The following is a 27,098-nucleotide window of genomic DNA, read 5'->3' as shown; positions in this document are numbered from 1 at the left end:
ACATAGAAAACTCTGGTCAGTAGCCTATGTATATAAAACTTTTTTTTTTTTCTTACTGACTTGCCTTTCATGTTGCCTGCTTAGGTCTTTGAAGGAGAAAACTTTTAAATAGAACCCAGATCAAAATTCAGTCCACAAGTAAAACAAGTAGTGGAAACATGTCAATAATTGTGGGTAAAATATGAGGTGTGAAAATTATTCTAAATACTAAATCTGACAAGTCACCAGTGGCATGGAAGGAACTGGATAGGAAGACTCATTTAAGCTCACGTTTGATCCTATATGCAAGGAACTCAGCCCGCATGCTAATATACTTTTTTACTCTGCTGAATGTCTGTTTTCAAACAAATCACCTCTTTCTATTTTAGAGCACAACAGGTCATTTCTACAACTGTAGTCCTAGACTGGAAAGTCTAGGTAGTCAGTGAATTTATTTCACCATCACTGTCTGTGATGTCTTTAAATACAAATTTGAAGTGTGTAAATATACAGGTGTGTATACACACGCACGCACACTGAGAGGACCACATCAAGGCCTCTTTTTTTTTTTTTCCTGCAAGAAGAGTTTTTAACATTTACCTTTTTTGTTATTACTTCAAAGTAAATCTTTTTCCTCAGAATGTTCTTTCAGTTAAAAATCAAGTTAATTAATCTGGAGCCCTGACTGATTTGTTATTCTGAGATTCCTATTGAACACCTAGCTACTGGCCATGATTTGTTTGAGGAGAAAAACATCACTGCTGAAGCATTTTTTAAAATTTCAAATGTATGCAGAAAGAACTACATAGGTTTTCCAAGCAGCTACATAAGGTGGCTCAAGTAACATTTTTATTTATTTTGGCCTAAGCCCTTTAACAGCATCCTTTGGAAACACAAAGAGAATGGCTACAAGATGGTGGCAGAGCCCAGGATGCATGGCCTGGTGGGCGATGCTCCAAGGGGTTCACAGGATGTCAGGCAGGAATCCACGGCGCTGCCTTCCCTCTTTCTGTGCGTTTTCTCTAAATGCATTGTGTCCTCTCTTTCCTGCCCATGCTTTTAAATGATGAAAAACAATTTGTAAAAAAATCTCCCAGTGATTCATCCAGAGCTCAAATAACACTGTACGTGGGCTTAGTTGGAGACAGGTAACCATTCTGAACAGTTCTCCCAGAGGAGGCTGGGCCAGGCAGAGGGGCATTGCAGCCTAGGAGCTGCTCTTGTTGCAGACCTGGCCTCGGTCGCTATTATCCTCCATAGACTGGCTGCCCCCCGTGTCGCTCCGGCTGAGGACCATGGAGGGGATGTGGGAGGGCCGCCGCTCCGGGTTCTTCTCCTGCGAGAAGCAGCAGAGCATCCTCTTCATGGTGCTGTACATGTCCTCATCCTTGTAGGAGTAGATGATGGGGTTCATGACGGAGTTGAACAGCGCCAGCAGCAGGAACCACCTTTTCACATGCTGCACGTTGCACCACGTGCAGTTCAGGCCGTCAAGCAGCAGAACCACCAGACCTGGTGTCCAGCACACGACAAAGGCCCCTGGAGGGAGAGAGAGGAAGCAACAGGCACTCAGACCTCAGGCTAATTATTTGGGTTTCTTCTCGCCCGGTCTTCGGTCAGTGGTGTCAAGGGACCTTGAGGATTTGTTCTGACAACTGCAAAGCAAACTTCCAGCCTTCCTCTGAGCATTTGAGACTGGGCTTGTTAGAAGCAAACAGGCTATTAACCACGTTCCACTTCACCTTCTTATCTGCTTACCCAGGTACCGTAATTAGGGGCTTACGCGTATCTTTTACTTATTGAGCACGACACGGACCTCATTTCTGTTTGTTCTCCGAATCACACTAGGAGGCTGTGCGGTCATTAGCCACACTCTGCAGGTGAGAAGACTGAGGCCAAATCCCAGGGTCTATGTGCGGAAGCCTCACACACTTAACCCTGCACTCTGCTGTTCTCCAAATCAGACGTTCCAAATGCTTTCCTGAAAATACGACGCATTGCATCTATGGGAGTCTCCTAGTCTTTTAATCAAGTCACCCGCTCAAAAACTGTATTCTTTACAAATCCATGTTGATGCTGAGTAAGCACTAAATTCTTTTTGACCTATTCATAGGCCATCTGCCTAATAATCTGTTCTAGGCTGAGATATTTTTGTCAGAAATAAATCTTTCTCTTTCATGATGAGATAGAGATGTGCTTTGTATTAGCACATTTATTTATTTAGCATAATTTTAGCACCAATGGCACATGAAGGGGGGGTCTGTACTGAGTCTCTACCCATATGATCATACTTAGTTTACCTCAAACTTTCTGGTATGTTTTTCCTAAAATATGAGACACATGTTCAATATTTCCCTACTTAGTCATCGTAACATCAGATAACGATGACAGCTAACACATCAACGCTTCCCTTTATTAACTCATAGAACCACACTCTGAAATAGACATCATTATCATCCTCAGGAAACTGAGGCACAAGAGAAGTTCAGTAACTTGCTTACAGGCAAATAGCTTGTAAGGGACATTGAATTTTGAACCTAGGCAGTCTTCCTCCACAGGCTGTACACTGGGCCACTATGGGACCTGCCTCCATACTGGGACGTGGTTCCTTTCTCCCAAAGTCCTTATGATTTCTGAAGGCCCTTACTTATCTACTGAACAAATAGTCATTGTGAGGTTTCAATGTGCCAAGAACTGTACTAGACAGTGAATGAGGCGAAGACCATGCGGTGCGGGAACAAAAGTGCTAATGGGAGAGATAGAGCGAACAAGCAAGTCTGTGAACCGTATCACCAACTAGTTACTCTTCCTGGTTAGAGTCAGACCTGGACAGTACTCCTCTTGGTGCTTTATCTTCCTTCTGAGAGATATAATAATAAGCAAGTCAATCAAGAATTATAAAGAGGCAGTATGAGGCCATGAAACTCTGTGAGCTATGGGGTCAGACAGCTACGCCCAGCTCCTCACCTTACACGCTGCTAGTAAGGCAAATTACTCTTCTGAGCCTCCATTCCCTTATTTAATAAGGATAATGATCCCGACTTACGAAGTGGTTGTTAAGAGTCAGAGGTAATGAAAAGTGGTGTCTAATCCCGTGTTGGGTTCACTCAGCAGTGGTTATCATGAGATGCTTTGTCAAAGACATCTGCCAAAAGTAGATGTGCAGGAGTTCTCAGGGGGTTTCATTTCCCATTTCATAACTACAGCTCTCCAATGGCTCCCTTTTTTCTCCATCCTGTATTATTTTTGGTTTGGCTGACATACGTGAAGAAAGAAGTGAACTTAGAGATAAAATATCAGGGATTTGGGTCCTAATTCTTCACTTACTGTACAACTCCGGGAGATCCATGTCATTGGTCTGGGCTTCATCTTTCTAAACTGTAAATTGAGGATGTTAGGCAAGTTCTGGGTTTTTCAAACTGTGGGCCAAGGCACCTTAGTGAGTATGCAATCAATTTAATGAATTTGGAAAAGTTTCTTTCTTTTTTTAATGAAAGAATGGAAATGCAAATGGAATGGAATAGCTCAGAGTATATTACACAGACCAAGAGAAGTATTGTTTCATGAACTTTTGTTTCAGTTTTATATATTTATGTGTGCATTGGTTATAAAATAAAATATTATTTTTGACTGTTGGGATTAGTCAAAAAGTTTGAAAAACACTAATTTAGATAACCTTTAAGGCCGCATCCAGCTCCAATGGTCTGTATTTCCCATAACAGTAACACTTTTGTTCTCTCTGCCATTTCTGAGACAGGGTTACTATGTTGTCAGGAGGGGAGACCTAAACAAAGCAGACATCAAAAGCTGTAGCTACCAACTTTGATGTGAAGAGTCCTTTCTGTATGAGATTGCAGAATTCCAAAGAAATCCTAGTGGGAGTGTTCCAAGGTTTTTGTGTTAATGGGTAGGAGGGAGAAATATTGATAAACTTTATACTTAGTTAAATATGCATGTCAAAATTTAATAATGTATATAACTTCCAAACCAATGGAGGGGGAAGGATGCAAGTAAAGGAAAGGAAAAAAAAGTCTCAATGCATAAGAAAGGAGGGAAACAGAGAAAAATGGGATAAAGAAAAAATTAAGATGCTGGAAATGAATCCAGATAAGTTGGCCCTTGAACAACACAGGGGTTAGGGGCCCTGCACAGTCGAAAATCCGTATATAACTTTACATTTGGCCCTCGTATGTATGATTCCACATCTGTAGATACAACCAACCTCAGATCAGATTATGTAGCACTGTAGCATGTATTTACTGAAAAAAATCTGCACATAAATGGACCCGCTCAGTTCAAACCCCTGTTGTTCAAGGGTCAATGGTATACTAATAATCAAAATCAATGTTAATTGTATAGTTAAAAAAGTGAATCTAAATAATTTGATGTCTAACATTATAACCATATGTGATAAAACCATGAAGAAAAGCAAGATGATTAACATGAAATTTATAATATGGTTATTTCTACAAGAGAGAGGGGGCCACCAGGATAGGGCACAAAGGAGGTTCTAAACACACTGATAATGTTCTATTAAATTGGGTGGCAAGTACACAGGTGTTTTAAATTTTTAATATTCTTTTAAGTGTTATTCTTTAAACTGTACATATATCTTATATAATTTTGTTTGAATGATATATTTCACACACACACATCAGAAAAAAGGATAAAAGTAAATTGCCAATATGTTTTCCTTAAGACTGTTTTTAAAATTGGATTTTTAAAAATCATTAAAGCTTTTTTCCCTAGCATAAAACTCTAGTTTGGATTAATCAGGGGACCTAAACATTCTAAATAAATCTTCAAATTGATGCCCTGTTTGTCATAATGTGGTACTTCACATACATTTTCCTTTTGAATTGAATTCCATAAAATAATTCATTCAGTCAACACTGACACACTTTTCACTGAGCAATGGTTATATACCAGGCACTGTTGTAAGCATTTTATATGAATTAACCATTTAATCCTCATAGCATCCCTTGGAAATAGGTACTATTACATATATATATATATATATATATATATATATATATATAACCCTCATTTATATATATAAAACCCTCATTTTAAAACTGAGGAAAGTGAACCACAGAGAAATTGGTAACCTGCTCAAAGCCATGATAAGTGGAAGGGCCAGGATTTGAACAGGCAGCCTGGCCCCAGAGCCTGTGCTCCTGTTCAAGTGCTAGGCTGCTCAGCAGTGAGCTGGAAAGGATACTATTTCTAAAGTAAGTGATGGGGAAGGGGGGAGGGTACTTCTGACCTTTAAAGTCCCGTTCATAGAATATCATATCCGACTGTGAAACTGCATATAGTATATCACAACCAAGTCATTCTTTGCTTTGCTAACAGAATTTCTGGCAAAGGAAGGAAGGAAGGGAGGGAGGGAGGGAGGGAGGAAGCGAAAACGATGAAGAAGGAAAGAAGGAAGGAAGGGAAGGGGAGGAAAGAAAGGAGAAAGAATTTCAACAAAAATACAGGTAAGAAGAGCAACAAAAATCTGCTGAACTGGGGCTTCCCTGGTGGCGAAGTGGTTAAGAATCCGCCTGCCAATGCAGGGGACACGGGTTCAAGCCCTGGTCTGAGAAAATCCCACGTGCCGCTGAGCAACTAAGCCCCTGTGCCACAACTACTGAGCCTGAGCTCTAGAGCCCGTGAGCCACAACTACTGAGCCCGCGTGCCTAGAGCCCGTGTTCCGCAACAAGAGAAGCCACCGCAATGAGAAGCCCGCGCACCACAAAGAGTAGCCCCCGCTCGCCACAACTAGAGAAAGCCCGTGCGCCGCAACGAAGACCCAACGCAGCCAAAAATAAGTAAATAAATAAAATAAATTTATTAAAAAAAAAAATCTTCTGACCTTTTGTTTACACCGTTTCCAAGAACAACAGGCAAGTCTCTGACAGAACAGCCTCCACACGCTGCGCTGCTGATGGGTGCTTCAGCGGTGCTGTCTGAGGTGATGATTGCACTCCCAGCAGGAACCCTGGGAAACTGCAGCTCCCCAACTCCTCCACCGGCGGCCAAGCTCTACCTCCAAACACATCTCAGAGCGGGGGCACAGCTTATCTAAACAGCTCATTCCTTGGGGGTTTTTACTGTATGTCAGCAGCAGCAGATATGAGGTCCCCAAAAACATTTAAAAGAGAAGAAAATGTCAGGAATGGTTTTGGCCTTGGGAATCCATCTTTTTGGAGAATTCTTGGAGAATGTGGGAGATGTCAGAAACATACAAATGTTTCTGTCTGTCCTAGTTCTTAAAAGAGGGGCAGAGGGTACATCCTGAGAAATATGTATCACTCAGTCTCTTATCAATTTCCAAAAAATTCTAGAGGAAAAAACTAAGATGAATGTTTTTTGAGTATTTAAATTCAATGCTCAGACCAAGACAGCTGGGACCAAACAAGGCTTTCAAAGAGACATATGCCAAGCCTGGATCTTTTTTTTTTCCCCCCTAAATCAGGCATTAACAAATAGGAGCAGATCTAAAGGTATCTATCTGGGAACTGATGGAAGAAATTAAGCATGTTTCTCTTGGAAAAGAAAAGGCAAAGGAAAACCACATTATGTTAACTGTTCCCAAAGACCTGAAGGGCCATCACATAGAGAGAAGCATGACTTATCGTGAAGGTCACCCTGAGACAAATGGAAAAGTACCAAAAGGCAGAATTTGAATGTAAGACTTCTTTTTAAGAAAATGAAGCTATTAGGAGAGGAATTTGTTGCTCGGCAGACAGAGAGCCTCCCTTGGCCAGGGTATTTACTTTGCCCAGATCATCCTGAGATGTACAAAGGGAAGAGATTTTTCCTAAATGAGAGAGAGAGGGTTAAGTGGCTTCTGAACTCTTTTCCAAGTAGAAAACTGCTAAATTCTACAAATTATGAGTTCCAACTCCCCATAAAATTCAAACAAATTCGACGTATTGGTTTCCCAGACACCATTATCAGACAGTATGGCTAAAAACTGATTAAGATGAATTCTCTGAGCTGGCAGTTCCCAAAGCTGGCTGGCCACCAAATTCCCAGGGGAGCTTTTTAATAATGCAGATCCCCTGGTCCTAGATCAGAGCCAATGGTCAGACTCTCTGGGGTGGTACATGGAAATCTGTAGGACTAAAAAGTTCCCTGGATGATTATGATGCATGGCCAGTTTTACAAACCATTTTTCTATGCTGACCAAAATGGTTTAATCAAGCTGATCCTGTCAGCAAAATTGTAGACTCCATACACACTTGGCAAAAAGTCATGGAAAAGAGAAAGGGGGCAGAATTCTTTAGAACAAGAAAATCACCTTCAGATCAATACCTTCAGCTTCTATTTGGAAAGAATGTTTGAGTGCATCTTATGCATAAATGAAATGTACAAACACTAGCAGGGAAACTAGTCTACAGGCAAGGCATATACTGTCCTCCACTGGCCTTGGTTGGCGCTCTGGTTCGCCCTGCCAGGAATGGCTTCCTGGCTCCTAATCTAAGGTCTACTTTTCATTCTAAGCTTAGCTCCTCCACTGGACCTTTCCCATATGTCCAACCCACAGTGACCATTCCCTCCTCTCAACTCCTGTGGCATTTTCCACCTACAACATCCACACAGCACTGGGCATATTACCTGCTTAATTCCACTTTAACATTTCCCAAGAGCTCTGGGCTGGGCAGTGTGCTTAGAGCTTTACATACACCCATTGTTTAAAACTCATGGCCCTGTGAAGTTGCCACTCTTATTTTCCGTCTCACATATGATGAATTTGAACTTCAGAACAGCTCAAGAGTTTGTCCTAGGTTGAGTCAGAAGCCAACAAATAGAAAAGTCAGAATTTGAACCCAGGCCTAATTCCCCCATGCAAACTCTTGAGCGTTGTGCTATTCTGAGGTAGTTTTTAATACATACGTCCTGTCTCTCGGGCCTGTTGCAAGCTTCCTAAGCATGTAGGCTGTGCCTCATACCTGTCTGTGTCCTCAGCATGAAGTATAGAGCTCCATACTCAGTAGCAGAGAAGATGAGTCCATTGAACATAACTGAAGTTTATTAAGAGCCCACACGGGGCCAGGTAACGCATTAGCTGCAGCACTTGCTGATGCAAACGGTGTGCTGTCCTGCCCTTCGGGCACTGACAGGCAGGGAAACAGGATGTGATGATTCTGATTACTATCCAGGAAGGTGCCAGGTGAAATGACACTCAGTTGAGCTGAGTATTGAAGGTCAAGAATGACTGTGCAGAGGTGAGAAATAGCATGATGTACTTGGGGAATTCCAAACAGTTTAGGATGGTTTTAACCCAGGAAGGTGACTAGGGAAGTAAGATGAAGTCTGAAAGATGAACATGGGTCAGACCTGGAAGGGCCCTGTGGGCAGTTCTCAGGAGTTTGGATTTATTGTATAGATCACACCCCATAAGCCTTTTTCAACCGGGAGTTCATCAGGTGAATGCCCTCAGGTATCCATGGTATGTAATGAATTAACCGCTCTTCCAAGCACCTAGAATGGTATGAGTCATACAGCATCATGGGAGGATTAAGAAAATATTTCTAGGTCCCACGGTTCATAAAGGAAACCTAATGAGAAAGGTTAAGAGCTGAGGTTTTTTCAGGCTCAGTTGCAACTCATCAGTGGCTTGTGAAATCAATTTAGTAGGTTGCAACCAGCAATTTTCTAAAAAATAAAATAGAACAGAAAACATCAGGATACATCAAGTATAGTAATGGTATGTTTCATGAAACTTGTTTCAATTACACACAAAAATATGTGTATGTATTGGGTCATGATAGAGAATGTACATTATTTCTCACTGTGGGGTCCTGATTAAAAAATAAAAATTGAAACCTACTTCTATAGATCATTATTTTTTTTTTTAAGTAGAGGATGACTTCCCAAAGAAAATCTCTTATTAAACTTCAATATCAGAGCTGCTCTGACTAAAGAAGGAGATGGGGTGGGGGGAGTTGACTAAAGATCTTCATGGAGAATTCATTCCTATCTTCACACTACAGTGCTCCCCCCGCCCCCTACACATACATACACTGAGGCACCTCTGAGGAACCCCTGGGAACCTCGCTGACCTAGGTTTGAAAATGACCGCTGTAGAATGGTAGTTCTTTGAAGATTTTTAATCAAGAGCATGGATAAGTCTTATATTTTAAAGCAAAGCTGTGTCTGAGTGCTCAGGATGGAATGGAGGTATGTGACGCTCCCCCTGCATCAGAATCACCTGGGCTGACTGCTTGAAATTCAGATTTCTGGGTCCCACCCAGACCTACCAAATGAGAAACTGATGGAGGTATGATCTGGGCATCTCCGGTTTTAACCAGCTCCCTGGGGAATGCTTTAGTAGGGTGAAGTATAGGACCACTGATCTAGGCATGGAGACTCCTCTGAAGATGAGCTAAAATTCAGGTGGAAAGTCTAAGGATCTGATGGAGTTGGAGAGATGTAGCCAGGTCAGCGAGGTGGTAAGGAGGAAAACCTGTAAGACTTGATGTATAAACAACTGGATCTAGGAAGTGAGGGAGAGGAAAGAATCCAGGGTGACTGGGTAGCATGGGATTCTGATAACCAAGCGGGAGAGAAAGGAAGGACAGGTTTAGAAGGAAGAGATGGTGATTCAGTTTTAGGCATCGGGCACTTAGAATATCTGTGGCTCCTCCAGGCATAGACAAGTAGAAGGCAGCCAGAAATGTGGGTCAGAACTCTGAGAGCTCCAAATTGAAATGTTAACTTGGGAGTCATCGGCAGTAGGTGGAAATGAAGCCATATGTTCTTTCATTAATAAATACTTACTAGGCAACCACCTGCCATGTGCCAGCTACTAAGAGTGAATGTCTTCCAGATGATTACATTTGAATAACAAATATAACATCCTTCTAGTGCCACGTGATAGGTCAGTTATGTTGATAAGAAGCAATTATTTTTTTATTTTAATGATATTCTATGTTCTTTCTGTACCTGTTTAAGAGACTCACTAGTAGTCCAATTAGATTACCACTGAGCTTTCCTCTAGTAATTCAACTAGTTTCACTGCTGTACTCAAAAACCAGTATCATGAATTCAATACAAGTTTCTAAAGTATAGTGAATCATACACTAGAATATTCAATTAAGTACTGAAATGATATTTAATGACTGCAATTTAAGGTAATCAGAAACATCAAGTTAAGGAATGTCTAACACTTTAGAAGAGACAATTGCAACTGAAAATATTGGTGACAAGTGAAATCAAAAATCTTTCAAACTCCCTAGTCAATATTATGCTGAAATAATCTACAACCACCACCCCCCTTATTTGGAAGTTTTCAAAATATTTCAAACAATACTCTGGTTAACACCTCATGGCTACATTATTTGAAAGAAGATATACACATTATAGGAAAGAATACCATCCATATGGGAGAAGGGGCCCTCAGTGCAGTGTATTTAAGATAGTTCTTGGGGTTTAGGTGACAGACAAGATGTATAGAAGATTCAGACCTCAAGTTGTATGACTCCTGTTCTTTAGGACTCATACTTTTCTATTCCATCTAGTTAGCCTTATTTTCCTCTGTTTAAAAATTCACACATACAATTAAAAAGAAAACTTGACATGTGAGTGGCACATAAATAAAACATCCATAGCGATAAAAGCAATCACTCACACAGAATAGTCTCACTTTGGCACACGGGCTACTCATTTCATCAAACAAGAGGATATATTTTAAATATGTTCACTCTGTTATTCTTTGTTTTTAGTCCAGGAAAAAACAGCAGGGCACCAGCAATAATGCTAACCTACTAAGCCACAGGGCTGTCTGATTTACTAAAATAGAAAATTACAACTCTACATAAAAATCAGGCTAGGAACCTCAGCCTATGGAAGCTCTCTTCTTATTTGAAAAGAATTTTAAAAGTAAAATTTTAAAGTTAATAGCTATTCTTGGTTAGAAGTATTACAATGTATAAGTTACATATTAATAGAATATTCAAGTGAAAATGCTCTTATGATACTAAAGAATTTATTCAATAATTTAAAAATAACACCTCCAGATGTGGTTTGCATTCAAATTCACACTCGTTTACCCACAGTGTTTTAGAAGTCCAATAATTCAGAAAATAGATTGTCACATATGCGAAAGGAATGAAAATATACACCTTGAGTAAACCTGACTTATTTTTACTGCAGAAAACAAGAAACACTGAGACACTTCAAATAGATGGTGAGCAGTTAAGCATTCCACAGATGATTCATTTAACACGGTTGTTGCTACCACTGTATCTTTTGACTCTAACAACTGCTTTTAGACACTTGTTTCAAATTTGTGGCCAGCTCTGGAAAGTTGAAATTCTTTGCTGCCAAGGGGTTATGAGATAAAATTTAAAGCAGAGGCGTACTAGCTAGAACCACAGCCTAGACCTAATTGTAGTGTCTAACTCAGGGCAACAGCTGGAAATCATAAACTGCAACAGTAAGAAAACACCATCTCCACTTCCAGATTCCTCTTTAAGCACCATATGCGTGGACCTACAATACCTCAGTACCTCACTAACTATTATTTCAAGGGCTCTCCAGCATCTAAGAAAAGGTGTGAGGTCAGCAGCTATTTGCCTGGTATAATCTTAAAGACTGACAGATCCCAGCTAGCCTGCCCAAGGATCTGAACTTCTTTCTGCTGGAGTCACTCCTTTGAATTAGGAAGGCCTGCACCTTACCTAGACATGAACATATTAAGCTGTAGGCATGTAATAATCTACATATCACATAAGCTGTCATCAGCACGGAGCAGGGTTGTGAGGCAATGCAAAAGGGATATCTTTGATGGGGTTGAAAAGGGTTGCAGCATGGGACAATGCACAGGGGAGCTGACCTGATTAGGAGACAAGATTCTGGACACCCAAATGGCACAAAATACCATCTTGAGCTCAGAGGAAGGGAACAGGATGTAGGAGACTTGACTTAGAGAGAGTTGGGCCTGGAAGAGTGACAGCATGGTATAGCTCAGGAAGTACAAAGTCCTGACTCAGGGCTACCCCTTTCCGTCCTATGCCCGTGGCCGCCATCATTAATCCACCATGTGCTTCTGAGCCCAGATATGGCCTGGAAGCCTTCACAGCACAGTGCTCAGCCTCGAGCAATCAGCTGGAATTTGCCCTTGAGATGACATCCACTTACCATCCCTATTATAGTAAAAAAGAGCATAGGCTAAAGATCAAGCAGAGCCAGAGTTGAAATCCTGGTTTATGTCCACAGGCAAATCAGTTCACCTTCCTGAGCCTCCCTCCACTTCTTAGCTATGGAATGAGCATGAAGGATACTGACCTGACAGGATTTTGGGGGAGATTTACTGCGATAATGGGTGGAGAGTGCCTAACACAGAAGACACTCAGAAAATGTTCACTCTGACTGCCCAGATGGTGTCGGACACGTCCCCTGCTGTGCTTCCTCAGGCAATTTATGAACACATCTGGTGTGTTGCTGTCGTGTGAAAGTGTGAAAGCTTGCTGAAGTGTGAAAGCTTCGGTCGCTGTCGTAGGCCCACACCTGTGTGTACACGTGTGCATACACACACACACACACACACAAATCTGTTACACTCTATCCTATTTTGGCTACCCTGCTACACTGACATCCTCAGAGGAGATTCCTTTCGTACCTTCTTCAGCTTGGGATACCCAGCTGAAGCCATGTGCCATACACATAATAGGTACTTAATAGAAGTTTGTTAAATGAAGGAGTAAGCGATCTTGATTCGAATCCAGACCCTGGACTAGAGTAATTTTAAAAGGTCATTCTATGTCTCTGCCCCCAGTTTCTTCACCTGTATATTAAGGGATTTGGACCATAATGACCTGTAAGTTTCCTTCTGGCTCCTACATTGGCTGATTCTGAGTTTCACCTACAGCGTCCTTCTCCACATGCAGATGTGGAGATAGCCTGCTGTAAATACACCCCACTAGTTCTTAAATAGCCAGCTTCTCCAATAACTCATTTTGCGTTTGTTATGCCTTCTGCTACCAAGTGGGGAAAAAAAAGAATCCAAGTGACAAACATCTATAGTTTCAACTTGCCAGGTGTATGAATCAGAGCGCCATTCAGAATCTGTCAAAATACCTTCAACTTACTACTTTTGATCATATGTAACTTGTCCCTAAGCTTGTTGGAATTGGTATTTACCATAATTTGCTTTAAAGGAATGTAATGTGACACTGTCTTTGTTTTCTAAAGACTTTTTAAAGTTTACTTTGTAATTTAGAAAGCAATGCTAGTCAGAGCACAGTACTCAAATCCCAAGAAAATGGCAGTAATTACTGATTAACCTTTTAACTAGCAATACAGTGATGCTAGAGGTGCAAACATAGCCTTGTTTTCTAATTTTCTTTATTCCTCAACTCCTTAGCTGCCCTGCTGCCACCCTCCCCAACCCCCAGCCATGTCCTATTCATCCCAGATGCTCTCCTTTACCCACTTTTCTTCATTTTCTCTTTTTCTTCAGGAATTCTGCTTGTATCCTATTTGTGATATAAGCATTGCTATCCCAGGACTGCATGCATCATCCAACGAAAATTCATTGAGCCCCAAGAGGTGCCAACAATCGTGTTAATTACCCAGGACACAGGTAAATAAGGTGAGACATACTAGCTCTTTCCCAGTTCCTGACTTCACTGGCTCCTTCTCATAGTTCAGCTCAAAGTGTACCCTTTGGAGACCTTTTCCTTTGTGCCATGTAAAGTAGCCCAGCCTAGCCATTCCCTAAAATATTATTCTGTTTGATTTCCTTATATCACTCTCTGCACTTACCTTGTTTATTTGTTGACTGGTTGGTTGCTTCATTTACTAATTGCCCATCATCCCAGTTGGACAGAAAACATGAAAGTGAGGCCTTTGCCCATTTAACTCACCTACAAACACCTTTCTTGTATACAGTGCCTTCTAGTTACCTTCTGGAGGTCTGATTCCAGGAGCCTGGAGTGGGGCCCAAGAATCTGAATGTTTAACAATGCCCCAAGGGAGTCTCATGCTCAGGGTGAATGTGTGAAGTGCTGGATTTTATACAAACCCAGGTCTTAAAGTTTGATGACCATATCTGCTTACATCCCACTTGGGGATCCTTCCACTGAAAAGGAAAAGTCTCAATTTGGATATACTCTGTGGACTCCTGTGAAATGTAATTTGGTGACAGTGAATGGTGTAAGCCTACAGGAATTTAAGAAAAGCCATTCTCCATCAGGTTCATATTGAAGAAAAAGAAAATTATTGGTAAAGCACAACCTGCTTAATAACTTAATGAACAAACTATGTAATCAGAAAAAGAAAAAAACCCATTATTTGGAAGCATATTCTCAGTTTGCATTGAACAAACTTTCAAAGCTTGATAGAAGGAATATGAGGAAATGGGTGGCTTAAGTATACAGTAAGGATGAAAGGAGAAGAAAGCAAAGTAAGGTTGGAGGACAGAAATAGAATATGTATAACAGATAACAGTGAAAGAGACAATGGACATTGCAAACAAGGAGTGCCAGGAGTGCACTTGCCAGGAGTGCCAAGTACAAGGAGATGCCAACAAAGTATACTGTAAGAACCTGGAAATGAGAGGAAAAAGGTCGTTTTTTTGAGTTCAGCCCTATACCAAAGTCATCTTAAAGAGACATTATAGTTCCCAGACCTGCAACACCTTTTCTGAAATCTGACTGAAGGCACTAACATCTCAGAAGAAAGAATGTCATCAGAGCCAGGGATGTCTAGAACGACTGTATGCAGTCGTTCTTCAGAAGGAGAAGAGTTCTTGGTCAAGGTCAGCCTTTCTCATGGCTGGGATGTCTCTATTGTTCCAATTCTGTACAAAAAACAACCTCTAATGGTAACTTGATTTGCCAGGTATTGAGTATCTAAACCTCTTGGTAATTTTACTTCCTCCATCCAAATAAATATGATGGCATACTAGTTAATCACACACACACACACACACACACACACACACACACACAATCCAGAGAGAGGGCAGGCCAAAGGGAGGAAGGAAGGAGGCAAACCGGTTGTGGTGCCATGCTTGATTCACATTCTCCCCTCTGCCACCTGATGGCCTGATGGTCTCCTCCTCCTCCTTTGAAAGCAGCTCCCTTGTTACCTCCTGTGTGCAGCTTTCCCCAGACACTCCTCCCAGGCTGAGCCAAATGTCCCCATCCCACATTTCCATAGGCTCTCCACATACTTACTGTCAAATCAGACACCATTAGTAGATTATCCCTCCATCTGGCCAGCTGGGCTGAGAGCACCTGAAGGGCAGAGATGCTGCCATATTCACCTTGGATTCCTGACACCTGATTGGGGCTGGATGCTTAGTAGTTGCTCAGTTTTCAAGGAAGCAGGAAAGGAAAGCTGAAATGTCCCTAACCTACTGACCACACACATGACATATAAATATACCAATACCTTTGAGATCAGGCACTGTACCTTGGTGCTGTAATACCAGCAAGCTGGGACAACTCCCCGTGCATTTTTCTCCCAGAGAAACTATAAACCATGTTATCACAGGTACCTGGGAAACCAAGGACTCCTCTTCTGATTTGGGATGGTTTATTATAATCTAGAACAGAAGAGTCTGAGGTTCTTCTTACAGTCCATGTGTTTCCACATTTGGGTTAATCAAACACATTTCAGCCATATAATATCATAGCTTGAAAGAGCTCTCTGTTTAAAAGGTTACTTTTACTATCCTATTAATCAAATGATATTAATAAGTCAAAATGTGTAAACGACAATAAATAATTTATAAATTGTTAATCAGTGAAGACGAAACATCCAAATCACATACATATAGATGCTGAGAAAGATTGTTCAAAGTTTAAAGGAGTCTATCTTTGAACTAGAGACCATCTATTTACCTTGGTCCAGGATATTGAGCACATCAAATACCCTAAGTTCAATAAAGGGCAAATAAATAAAGTCTGAGATACTGTCTCACTCAAACTGTGGAACTAAAGACATCGTGATACTCAAATAACAGAAAGCTCATCTTCTTATCCTTTAGCCCCTCTCCCATAGGAAAACATTAAACACTTCCTCTTTCAACATATACCTTTTTATTTTCCTGAAGCAAATGTGTTTATTTATTACTGGGTACAATGACTAATTTGATCTTTTAACCTAATGATATACATATACTGAAGGATTTACTAGTAAGGTAAACTCGGGTAATTTACTTAAACTTGCTAAGCCTTGTTTCCTCATCTGTAAAACAGACACTAAAATTCCCCTCATTGGTTGGTGAGGCCCAGTTGGGAGAACAGATATAAGGCCCTTCAGTGCAGCATTTAGCACAAAGACATCATCGTGATCAGCATCTCTTACTTGTACTGCTTTTGTGATCTGATATTTGGAAAACCTAAAACAGCATTGGTCAGAGGAGCATTTTAACAGCTCAGCTCCTAGCGCCAAACTACTGGGTTCAAATCCCAGATGTACACTTGCTTTGGGGTACCCTTGGGTGATTTTTATTTAACCTATTTAACCCACCTGTACCTCAGTTACCTTATCTGTAACATGGAGATAATAAGGACGCCCACCTCCTGGGATTGCTGTAAGGGCTACATGACTGATTATACATAAAATATCCAGATCATTGCTCAGCACTGAGTGAGACATGATGTGTTAGTCATTCTTGCTGTTGACCCTGCTTTCCAGGTTTAAAGATGGTCAGAATCAAACTCCAGAGTGGGAAGATGTGGAAAAATACTAAGAAACTAGAGTTATTTGAGATGCAGTAACTAGTTGTTATTTCCTAAGTAATCCCATAGGGATAATGATTTTTTTCAATAAATTTAGTCTTTATTTTTTATTTTTTAAAATTTAGTCTTTTAGAACATAGCTGTACAGGAGGAACTAAGTGAAAAGACCTGAGTGACAGAAGTAGCCTGCAGAGCCCCATCCATTCAGTACATCTCTGTTACAGCACTAGCAATGCTGCAAATATTTTTCATTTTCATGCCTGTTTTCTCTACTAGACCATATGTACCTCAAGGATTACAACTAGATACAGCCAATTTACTTTTGCATTCCCAGTTCTTAGCAGAGTGCCTGACATAAAGCAGGCACTTAACCAATACTTATTAATGAGTGAGTGGTCAAATGAGTGAATTAAAGAATGGTCTAAAGATATATGTAGATATTTGTCCAAGTACAAGAAGATCTTTTCATCCTATCAGAGCAGAATCTGACTCTTGCATCACCAGGTAGGAGCCAACAGCAAGCGAGAAGATAAATGAACAGGAGTGACGTCTATAGCCTGGAACCTCAATTTCACAGAACCTAGTTTTCACCGTGTGGAGGTTTTATTATGAATCCTCTCATTTGCTTGGCAATTCTAATTAGCCCAGCCAGAGCTAATGTACTGCATGAGGCCTTTGGCAAGATTGTTTTGCTTTATGTGGATGATATACACCCAACCAACTAAAGTATTTAATGCTTGCTCCCAGTTCAAATAAGATCAAGTCGTCTTCCCATACCTGCACAAAAATGTTATCAATAAATCTAACAAACATTTTTTATAGAGTCATAGACTCTGAGATTCACAAGCGTTCTTACAGTTTGTCCATCTATCCTCCCACGTTGTGTAAGAATCCCTAAGTAGCACTACACATGAGAGTCATCTATCAGTTACCCAGCACCTCCAGCAAGGGGAAGCCCACCCGTAACACTAGGCAGCCAGCTCCATTGGAGAACAGCTCTAATTTTTACAAAATTCTTCTGATAATGAGTTAAAATATTCTTTCTCTAATTTCTACCCCTTGATCCTAGCTTTAACTTCCAAACTTCTAAAATATAATTCCTTTTTTTGAACACATAAAATGTTTTAAAATAACTGTTATGTCCTCATTTCTTCTCTTCTTTGGTGACAATTCCAGTTCCTTCATCTGTTCTGGATCCTTTCAAACCCCAGTCACTCTCCAGTAGGTGCTGACTACACTGACAATATTCCTCTCAAAATGTGATGTCCAGATCTGGCCTTAACGGTACCACTGTGGACGTCCTTGTATCCAGAGAAAGCAGCACACTTTCTTTCCTAAGCATAGATCCTTCACATTCCATGAGCATGCCTATGACCACACTCCCCTTTGGGACAATCGTACAGTGTGATGTCCTCGACACAACAGCACTTCTGGTCAGTAAAAACCCTTAGTTCTTTTTTCCCCCCAAACATATATACATATATTGTTTTTAAGATCTTCCTTATCTTTTTGGTTGTATAACTGCAGTGTGTGTGTGTGTGTGTGTGTGTGTGTGTGCGTGCGTGTGTGTGTGTGTGTGTTTTGTCTAAACCTAACGACCATATCTATTCTTATAGAGTGCTGTTCTCGCTTGCTTTGGCAGATCATTCTACTCTGTTGACAGCTGTTTGAATAAGGAACCTCCTACCTAACATATTAGGTATTCTTCTCTCTTTTTGCTACCTACATATTTTGACACCTGCAAGTAATGTTTTTTCCATCTTCTCTAAGTCGCTGCTACTTTGCTGGGGAAATACAGACCAAGCGCAAAGTTCTCTGGCATCCTTGAGATTCTTGCTAGGTTGACATCAAGCCTGTCCCTAATCACCGGGGCTCAGGTGTACCTGTTCAGGTACTGGTGAATCTTCTGACTATTCTATCATCCTGCCCACACTTCCTCTTGATCACCAGAATACGACGTCCAACTAACAAAGGGCATCTTGACATCCACATATACATACTATCTATAGCATGCTCTTATCTACTCTCCTAGCAACCTTATCACAAATTATAAACTGAGCTAATTTGTTATTTAATTTATATGGTGTTTTATGAGCACCACTTCTTATTTTTTTAATTAAAAATCTATTCTACAATTTTCCTGAGCATGTAAGATTCTTCATCAAACATTAAAGTAGTTACGCAATATAAATTCATGACTTATTTCTGACTTCATACAAAACTACTCATATTTGTAAAATACTCAAAGATCTTGTAAAGGTGGTCAGAAAAATGAAATTTAAAATTTTGAAGTTCAAAACTGTTATTTTTTTCCACATATACACTGCATCCTAGGGAAGAATAATAACATTTCATTTACAGTCAACCATAATTGCTCATTTGGGACTTTATTTAGAAAATTAGAACAAAATCTTAAAACCACAGGTCTCAAAATAAACAGTCATTTCTGTGCTTTCTAATTGCTTCATTTCATAGGTGAGGAAACTGAGACACAGAGGGGTTAGTAAATCTTACCAGCAAATAATACAATTAAGGCTGATCTATTTAGCAAATTAAAAGCCCTATATTCTTAAGAAAAAAATAATTCTATCCCTGAAAGAAAAACATTTACTTTATAACTTATTTATTTAAAAACTCACTTGATATGAACATAGCACTTTATTTAAAGAAAGACAGAAACTTGCCCCAGGTTGACTCTACATGGTCAGCAGATACACTTTCCTGCAGGTTCTGAGCCAGGTTGGGGCCAGTTAGGAGAATCTGAGGTCCTTTCCTAGTCTAGAAAAAACCCAAGTGACATCAACTCTGACGGAATTAACAGAGGGTATATGAAATGCCAAACTTAGGCAGGAGTTTCTCATCATAAAACATGGAAATATGGTATATATACATATACATATATATGACACACACACACAAATACTATTCATATCGGTTCTTTGCCACTGAAAAGAAAGGCTGAAATCTAATGGAGGTAACAAGATACAGAAACAGGAGGGTAGTGAGGCTGGGGAGAGTTATGTTCTTATTGGCACAAAAACTAGGGTGAAAACAATCTTATTTGGAGCTGGAAGAAAGATGGTGTGATTCAGAAACGGTAGCCTTACAATACACGTTAATTCAGTATTATCACATCTACTTGTGAAATATCCTCCAGGGATGGTTGAACTAGATGGCTTTTGAGGTCCCTCCCGGCATAATAGCATGTGATTTTAAAATTCCCCCTAGAACACCAGAGCTCTATAACACACAGGTCTAACATGTATTGGGGCATAAAGAGCATGAGGCCAACTCCTTGAGAAACGAGTTGCATCCGTCTCCTGCTAGGGCAGGCTCTGGAGGCTAGGGGGCCAGTGCGGATCCTCAGAGCAAAAGGTAGCTGAGGGTGAGGATCACTGTTTCCAACAGCCCTGCGCCAACAGTCTGGTTATTAGCCTCTCTGTACAAATGTTAAGAAATCTGTGCCACCCAGTATTGACGCCAGATCCATCGTGGATTCTTTCATAGGTCATCCTCTTTCACTGTGTACTCTACCATCTCTCATGGTCCCTTTCTCAATGCTGCCAGAACCTGCACTCATATATGGGTTACATGCCATGAGTTCCAGGGAATAGGACTACTGTCCACTCAGTTGTCCAGGCCAGAACTTGGGTGTCATCCCAAAGGACTTTTCCCTTCTCCCACCTTCGCATGCAAACGATCACCAAGTACTGTCAATTCTACCTCATTAATATCCCTCTAATGCATTCGTTTCTTTCCAACCATCCTATGCTTCCCTTAGATCGGATCACCATCATCCCAAGCCTGGGTTAATTTAATAGTTTTCCAAATGGCCTTCCCGCCTCTATATTCTGCAAAGTGTGGTCAGCGATCTCTATATGAGTCAAGTCTGACAAAGCCGTCTCCTTGTTTAGGACATCTTCAGGACGAGTCCAAAGTCTACAGCCTGACCAGCAGGTCCCTGGTGACCTCTCCCTGACTGACCCGCCAGCCTCCTTGCTCCCCTCACCCCTCGTTCCTACCTTCTGTGTTACTGGCAGTGCCCTGAACAGGCCATGTCGTCTTTCGTTTCTGGGTCTTTGTCCCTGAAGCTCCCTCTGCTTCCAGCACACTTTAAAGATCCATGAGCCAGTTCCTCACACAACTCCACAGCTTCCAGTACTCCGTTTAATAAAAACAGTGGCTTCCACTTAATATGAGTGGTTCTGTTCAAGGCATTTTTATGCATCCAGTCATTGAGTCCTCTCAACAACCCTTTGAGGTAGGGATTATCATGTTCCCCTTTTAGAGATGAGATCACATGATCTCTCAAAGCTGGGTTATGTGCCTCTTCTAAGTGCTCCCAGAGCCCCCTGTGTTTATCATAAAACTTACAATTATCTATTTTCCCAATTTTCTGCGCCGCAGACTGCAGGTCCTGAAGGAAAGACATGTCTGACTTTTGGTGGTCTCCTAGATGAAGCTCAGTGAATGATTGCTGAATTAATAAGTGATGACAGTGCTTGGCAATATGGTATAGGGTTAGGAGCACATTCCAGGAGCAATCTGCATTCAGATCTCAGCTCTTCCAATGACTAACTGTGTAACCTTGAGCAAGTTACTTAACTTCTCTGCCGAGAATGGGGATAATGATAATACACAGTTCATGTAAGAGTTAAATAAGCTGATAGCTGTAGAGTGCTTGGATGAGTTCCTGGAACATATAAGGACTGTACAAGTGTTTGCTATTATTAGCATTCATGTTAATGAAGAAACTAAAAGCACTTGTAAAATGTAATGAACATCATCAGTTCAACTTTACAGGCAAGAGAAACCAACATAAAGTGACAATCCTCAAAAATATGCTCATCCTAGAATTAAACATCACTGCCCAAATACTTGTTACAAAGCATCAAGGAAATAGCTTAAGGATGGATTCCTTACAAAATAATCTCATCAGTAGACTTTTCAAAAAACAACAAAAACAACTAACTAACAAAAACAGCAGATGAATGAGTCGGCTCTAACCAACTCTAAAGAGGAAATGATCTAGAAGTTTCAGAGCACACCACTTACTTACATAAAAGATAAACTCCTACATATGAGGAGCAAATTTATAAGAAAGCTTTTGGGAAATGTTTCCTAAGACTAACTTATAGGACAAGCTCAGATTTGTGAGAATGGTTAGGACCAAAGAAATTCCATTTTACGGGGAAAATTTCCTGAACAATTTACTCACTGACAGTGAAAAAACTTTAATCCTCAGATCTCAACAGGGATTTAATTGTGTGCTCTTAAAAACAAAGCAGATGTCTTATTAGAACAATAATTTGATCTAAGAAAAGATATAACCAAAGGAATAGACACTGTGCCAGGATTTTGTGGAGTAACTGAGTATTGCATCCCTTGTTAGGGATAGTGTCTTTGCTTAGAGAATACTGTAATGGAGACCCCATTTGCTGAAACAGTGGCTGGTTTTCACCAAAAGAGACACATAAATATAGAAAAGTTTCATTCAGAGTAGACCCTCTGCTGAGCAATCCAAAGCCTTGGTCCTCACGTCCGTGACCCATTTAAATACTCACTGGAATTTCCTTGTGAACAAACAGCAACCAGAACTTTTACTATAAACGTTATCCTTCAGTTCTCAACAATGATCCATTCTTTGCCAATGTTTGGCAATGAAAATAATACAGTATTCATTGAGGTTCCTATCTTTTCTTTCTAGATCCCAAGTCAAAAATGAATTCCTGAAACTCCATTTCCCATTTTTGTGATGGAGATTAAATCCTACTTAAAATGTAGCATAATCATGAAATTCTTTATTTGCCTGAGAGGTTTGGAAGAACAACCAAGGGTGCCTTATGACAGATAATGTTTGTTTTATTCATTAATGTAATAAAAAATTTTTGTAACAACAAAACCGCATTACAACTAAAAATCTGGAGAGTCCTTAGATTTCACTGAAGTGGAGTTTGTCCTTTAGTGGTAAAGAAAAATGGATGAACCCCCCCCCCCCGCCCCCCCAGTAAGATTCTAGGAAATTCTCAGTGGCTTTTCTGCCATTCTCCAAGTACCCACCTCTACACTTTCAAGTTATGCAGTGTGTAGGGCACATGTTTTGGGATTAAAATGGACACCTACAAGTCAAAGATTCCCTCTTCTCTGGTGACTGCATACCCCTCTCAATTAATCTCTCTGTCTGTGTCTCAGATTTGTAGTAATTAAGTATCACATCCCTTATCCCTCTCTGTCTCTATCTCTCTCTGTCATTCTCTCTTTGTTTCTCACTCTCTTTCCTTCACACACTCCATCCACATGGTTACACAGGTGAGGTTCCTGGCATACCTGATTCTACTCCTGACCAAAATTGGTTCCTTTGAAACACTTGACCTAGACTGGATCAATCAAAATCCCATCCATAGACCCCAGCTTCCGGCCAGATGTGAATGGTCTAAGGTTTGGCATCTGATTTCAAACTGGGCCAGTTGAGTCCCATCCCAGAGAATATGTCAATAGGAGAGAGAGACCTTGATATACACACATAGGAGCTACTGGCTGCTATATTTTGCACAATCTAGATAGAAGTAGCTGCACAATAAAAAGCAGTTTGCAGAGGGAGATAAGAATAAAATAAGCACATAGGAGAAACTCAGATGAAAAGGGAATAGAATTCCTGGAGAACACAGGGCTTTCCAAGACCTGGTTCCAGGCCATTCCTTAGGTCTGGTGATCTACACATTCTTGGTTCTATGGCACTCCTGTTCCTCTCTTTTTCACTTCAGCTGACATGAGTTGGTCCCTGTTTTTGCAATTAAGAGGATAGTTAATAAATGAATGGAACTCTAAATTTAAGCATAGGGCTGGAAACTGAAATATATAGTTTCTTCCAGATATTTCATAACCACCACAATCAGATCAATCATTTGCTGTAATTTTGGAGTCGCAGACAAAAGGAGTTCAGTCATTGGTCAAAAGCCAAAAAGTTCCCAAAGAGTTTGGGATGGGGGGAACATAATGTATGGCCACACAAGTGGTTTTAGTGATGTAAATAAACTTGCAGAAATTATTTTCCTACATTTCCTTTAGCTTCATAAGTTAGAGCTTTGAAGAGATGTATTAAAGAAATGCACTTAAGTAGATTAGTTTTCATTCCTATAAAATGCAAAGTATTCGTGCAGATTTTACACCTCATCAGTCTGTTTATTCATAGCACTCTTACCAACTTGTCATTTAAAAAATTATCTGTTAAAGCACTTCTGAGTAAGCACATTTTTTCTTTATGCAGGTAAATGAGGGTAGACTTGGGAGTTCCTTTTAGAAGTAGAAGATAATAATAACAGTCCTATGTTTGAATTTCAAGTTCAGTATCACATTTGGCATGAATATCAAAATCTTCCAGTGGTGCTGCTTTGTTCACAGGGAGGTTTTTCTTGTTTGAGCCTTCTTACGTAAGACTCTTGGAGAAGGGCAAAGAAAAAAAAAAAAGATTCGCCACATGTTGAGACATGGAGGAGCTGGGACGCAGGCAACATAAACCACCCAATAAGCAAGGCTTTGGCCCCATAAGCCTTATGGCCAGGCGGCTTCATCCTTTCTTTAAAAGATGAGCTCTAAAAGGAGGGGACCAAGTGCTGACGAGGAAGTAAACTCCTGTCTCAGTCTTCACATCACTAAAAGGAACTCAAGCCTAGGGTGTGTGTCAGGGATTAGCCAGAAGTTCAGTGCCTATGGAGGCTCTTCTTAACTCCTGCCTTCATCCTCACATTTAAAGCTGCCTTTTTGCTTTCAGCACATCCTCTTTCACGCTCCACACAGCTACCCCTCAATCTCCTGGCTGCCGCCCTCAGCCTTTGCCTTTGTCAGAGGAAGGGGGGAGGGGGTGATCCATCCTTAGACACAGGAGTAACTTCCTAGGCCTGGAGAGTGGAAGCTTCTTTCTGCAACCATCTTCCAAACAAACTTGGTTTTTGATTGTGATTTCTTCTCTCCGGCGGTGTTAAAACACTTTAACAAAGAACTGGGTTCTTATGAAGCGAGAAGGCAAGAGGAAGGCTATGTCAGTCATAAAAGTGTGTTGGTCTAAACTTCTCCAGGCTGGAGGGGCAGTGGGTCCGTTTTACACTTTTATGTTTCAACACAGGTGGTCTTACTGCTAGGGAGAGAGACTGTGTGAAAACTCCACATCTGCTGGACCCTGGCAGAGACTTGCTGGTGGATTTTAGTGGTTAGAATCCCAGTCTACACTAAGAGCACTGCTTTTCTAAAGAGACATAAGCATTTCCAAGTTCCTTCACCTGAACATGGCCTTCTATATAGAAAGTAAGGAGCTCATTTATCCTCTTCTGGAAGATCAAAAGACAGTGAGGCTTTAGGGCTATTTCTGGAACCCACCAAACTGCTCCTTTCTTGGGCTTTTTCTCTTGCTGCTGCCAGCTCTGTCTGGGTGGACCCTCTCTGATCAGCACAGGGCTCAGCCCTCACTGCATCGGGGGTTCTATTCAGGCATCACATCAGCAGAGAAACTTCCAGGACCACCCCCTCTCCCCACCGCCCGCCTCCGCCCTGCCACTCTTTATCCCTTCCCCTGCTTTATTTTTCATCAGAGAGCTTCACACTATTTGAGATAATATTCTGATTTATGGTTCACGTCCACTAGAATGTAAGTTCACGAAGGTAGGTACTTTGTCTTTTTATCACTCTATTCCCAAGGCCTAAATAGGGCCTGGCCCATAACGGCCCTCAATAAAGGCTATTTGAATGAATGAATGGGAATGGAAGCCAAGTCTCTCCATTTCTAGCTCCCTGTCAGCTTTGATTTACTCTGTGCTTTCTGCCCTTGGTTTGCTGACAGGAGTTGGGATATGGATAGCTCTCACCCTTTCACACGTCTTGTGCTAAAGCAGGAACACTTCATTTAAAGGTATGTGAATTATATAAACCTGGCATTGATGGAAAGCATGAGAAGAAAGAATACTGCACCGTTTGTGGGAGTGCGGTTTGATATAATCCATTGGAGGACAATTTAGAAATATCTAACAAAATTTTAAACAGGTATTTTCTTGACCTGTTAATTCTCAAATAATATAGTCCACAAAATAGTCCCACAAATCCTCGGAGATGTATATACAAGGTGCTCACTGCAGCATTATTGATAAGGGTGAAAAATTAGAAGTAGTCCGTAAAATACCAACAATTCAGTGTGGAATACAATGTAATCTTATATAGTCATCAAAGAGAATTAGATACATATGTTGATACTGACATGACCAAAAAACCCCCAAAAAACAAAAAAACAAATCCAAGATATTATGGTCCAGGGAACAAAGCAAGCTAGAGAACTATTATGAGTATCAAGAACACCTTTCTGTACAAAAATCATCACTATATGTGTGTATCACACACTTTTATCTGCAGGGAAAATGTCTCCAAGACGACACATCAAACTGTTAACAGTGGTGCTGACTGCTCTAAAGAGAGGGCTGAGTGGGACTTTCACTTTCTAAATATAATACATTTATGTCATGTGTACATTTTAGCAACAAGCAAATGCCACATTCCTAATAACAAAAATAATAAAGATTTTAAACATCATTTAAATTCTGGAGCTGGAGCACTTTAATATTGATAAAATTATTTACATTCTGAGCTCTCGTCGCCGACATTCAGATTAACAAATTCTATCACCTCTCTAGGCTTTATTTATTCCTGACCCATAAAATGCGGCTACTGATCAGGGTTATTGGGCAGCTAAATCAAAATGATGGCATGAGTTTTAAAAACATTTTAAATTCCAAGAAGCCATTATGTATATTGTTTAAGCTTCTTGTTAGCATGCTATCATTTATTCCTAAGGATACGCTCTAGGAAGGATCTGTGTTATGACTTTTCTAGGTGAAGAAATTTGGGCGGAGAGAAATTAAATTTCCCCCGTAGATTGCAGAACTAGAATCAAATGCTCTGACGTTAAACCCCCGCTTCATCCCATGCATTACCCAGAGAGAAGGTAGGTGAATAGACTCTGTAGACTATGATTCCCTCCAAGGTGAAAGGGACTGGGTCTAGTCAGGAGCAGTAATAAGCACCTTTGGAACTATAAAATAAAATACAACTGCAGCAAAAAAAGCCCTGTATGTTTCTTTTCCTGCAAAGTGTGTTGGTCCATCTTCACCAAGGCCAATTAATCTTTTGAATTATGCTCAAATAAATGCTTTTATGCACCTAAAACCAGAGCAGTTTAGGAAAACTTCTTCAGAATAAATATTCAGGATTTTAAAAAAGAAGAAAATGTAGGTCTTGATTCAAACATGCATTTACCTGGAGGAAAAATAAGACTTGGAAAAAAGCAGGGACACTGATTCCACCAAATTGCAGAAAGGGATACTTCAGTCACTGGGAAGTTTCTGAAGGTTTGCTTGTTGTGGCACTGCTACTGTTATATACAAACAGGG

The 27,098-nt window shown here is 40.6% G+C and overlaps 1 protein-coding gene across 1 annotated transcript in view; it reads right to left on the bottom strand.

The window, feature by feature from the left end:
• Positions 1-820: 820 nt before the first annotated feature.
• LPAR3 (lysophosphatidic acid receptor 3) overlaps positions 821-27,098 on the bottom strand; it is a 47,266-nt gene continuing 20,988 nt past the window's right edge. Inside the window, exon 2 of the mRNA XM_061186395.1 lies at positions 821-1,518. Within this exon, the coding sequence (XP_061042378.1) occupies positions 1,187-1,518 (332 nt within the window). The 3' untranslated portion in view covers positions 821-1,186. The remainder of the gene's footprint in view (positions 1,519-27,098) is intronic.

The sequence above is a fragment of the Eubalaena glacialis genome, chromosome 3 (assembly GCF_028564815.1).
Source record: "Eubalaena glacialis isolate mEubGla1 chromosome 3, mEubGla1.1.hap2.+ XY, whole genome shotgun sequence".
Taxonomy (NCBI): Eukaryota; Metazoa; Chordata; class Mammalia; order Artiodactyla; family Balaenidae; genus Eubalaena; species Eubalaena glacialis.
The sequence above is the reverse complement of the archived record's forward strand: the minus strand, read 5'-3'. Positions and strand labels throughout refer to the sequence as shown.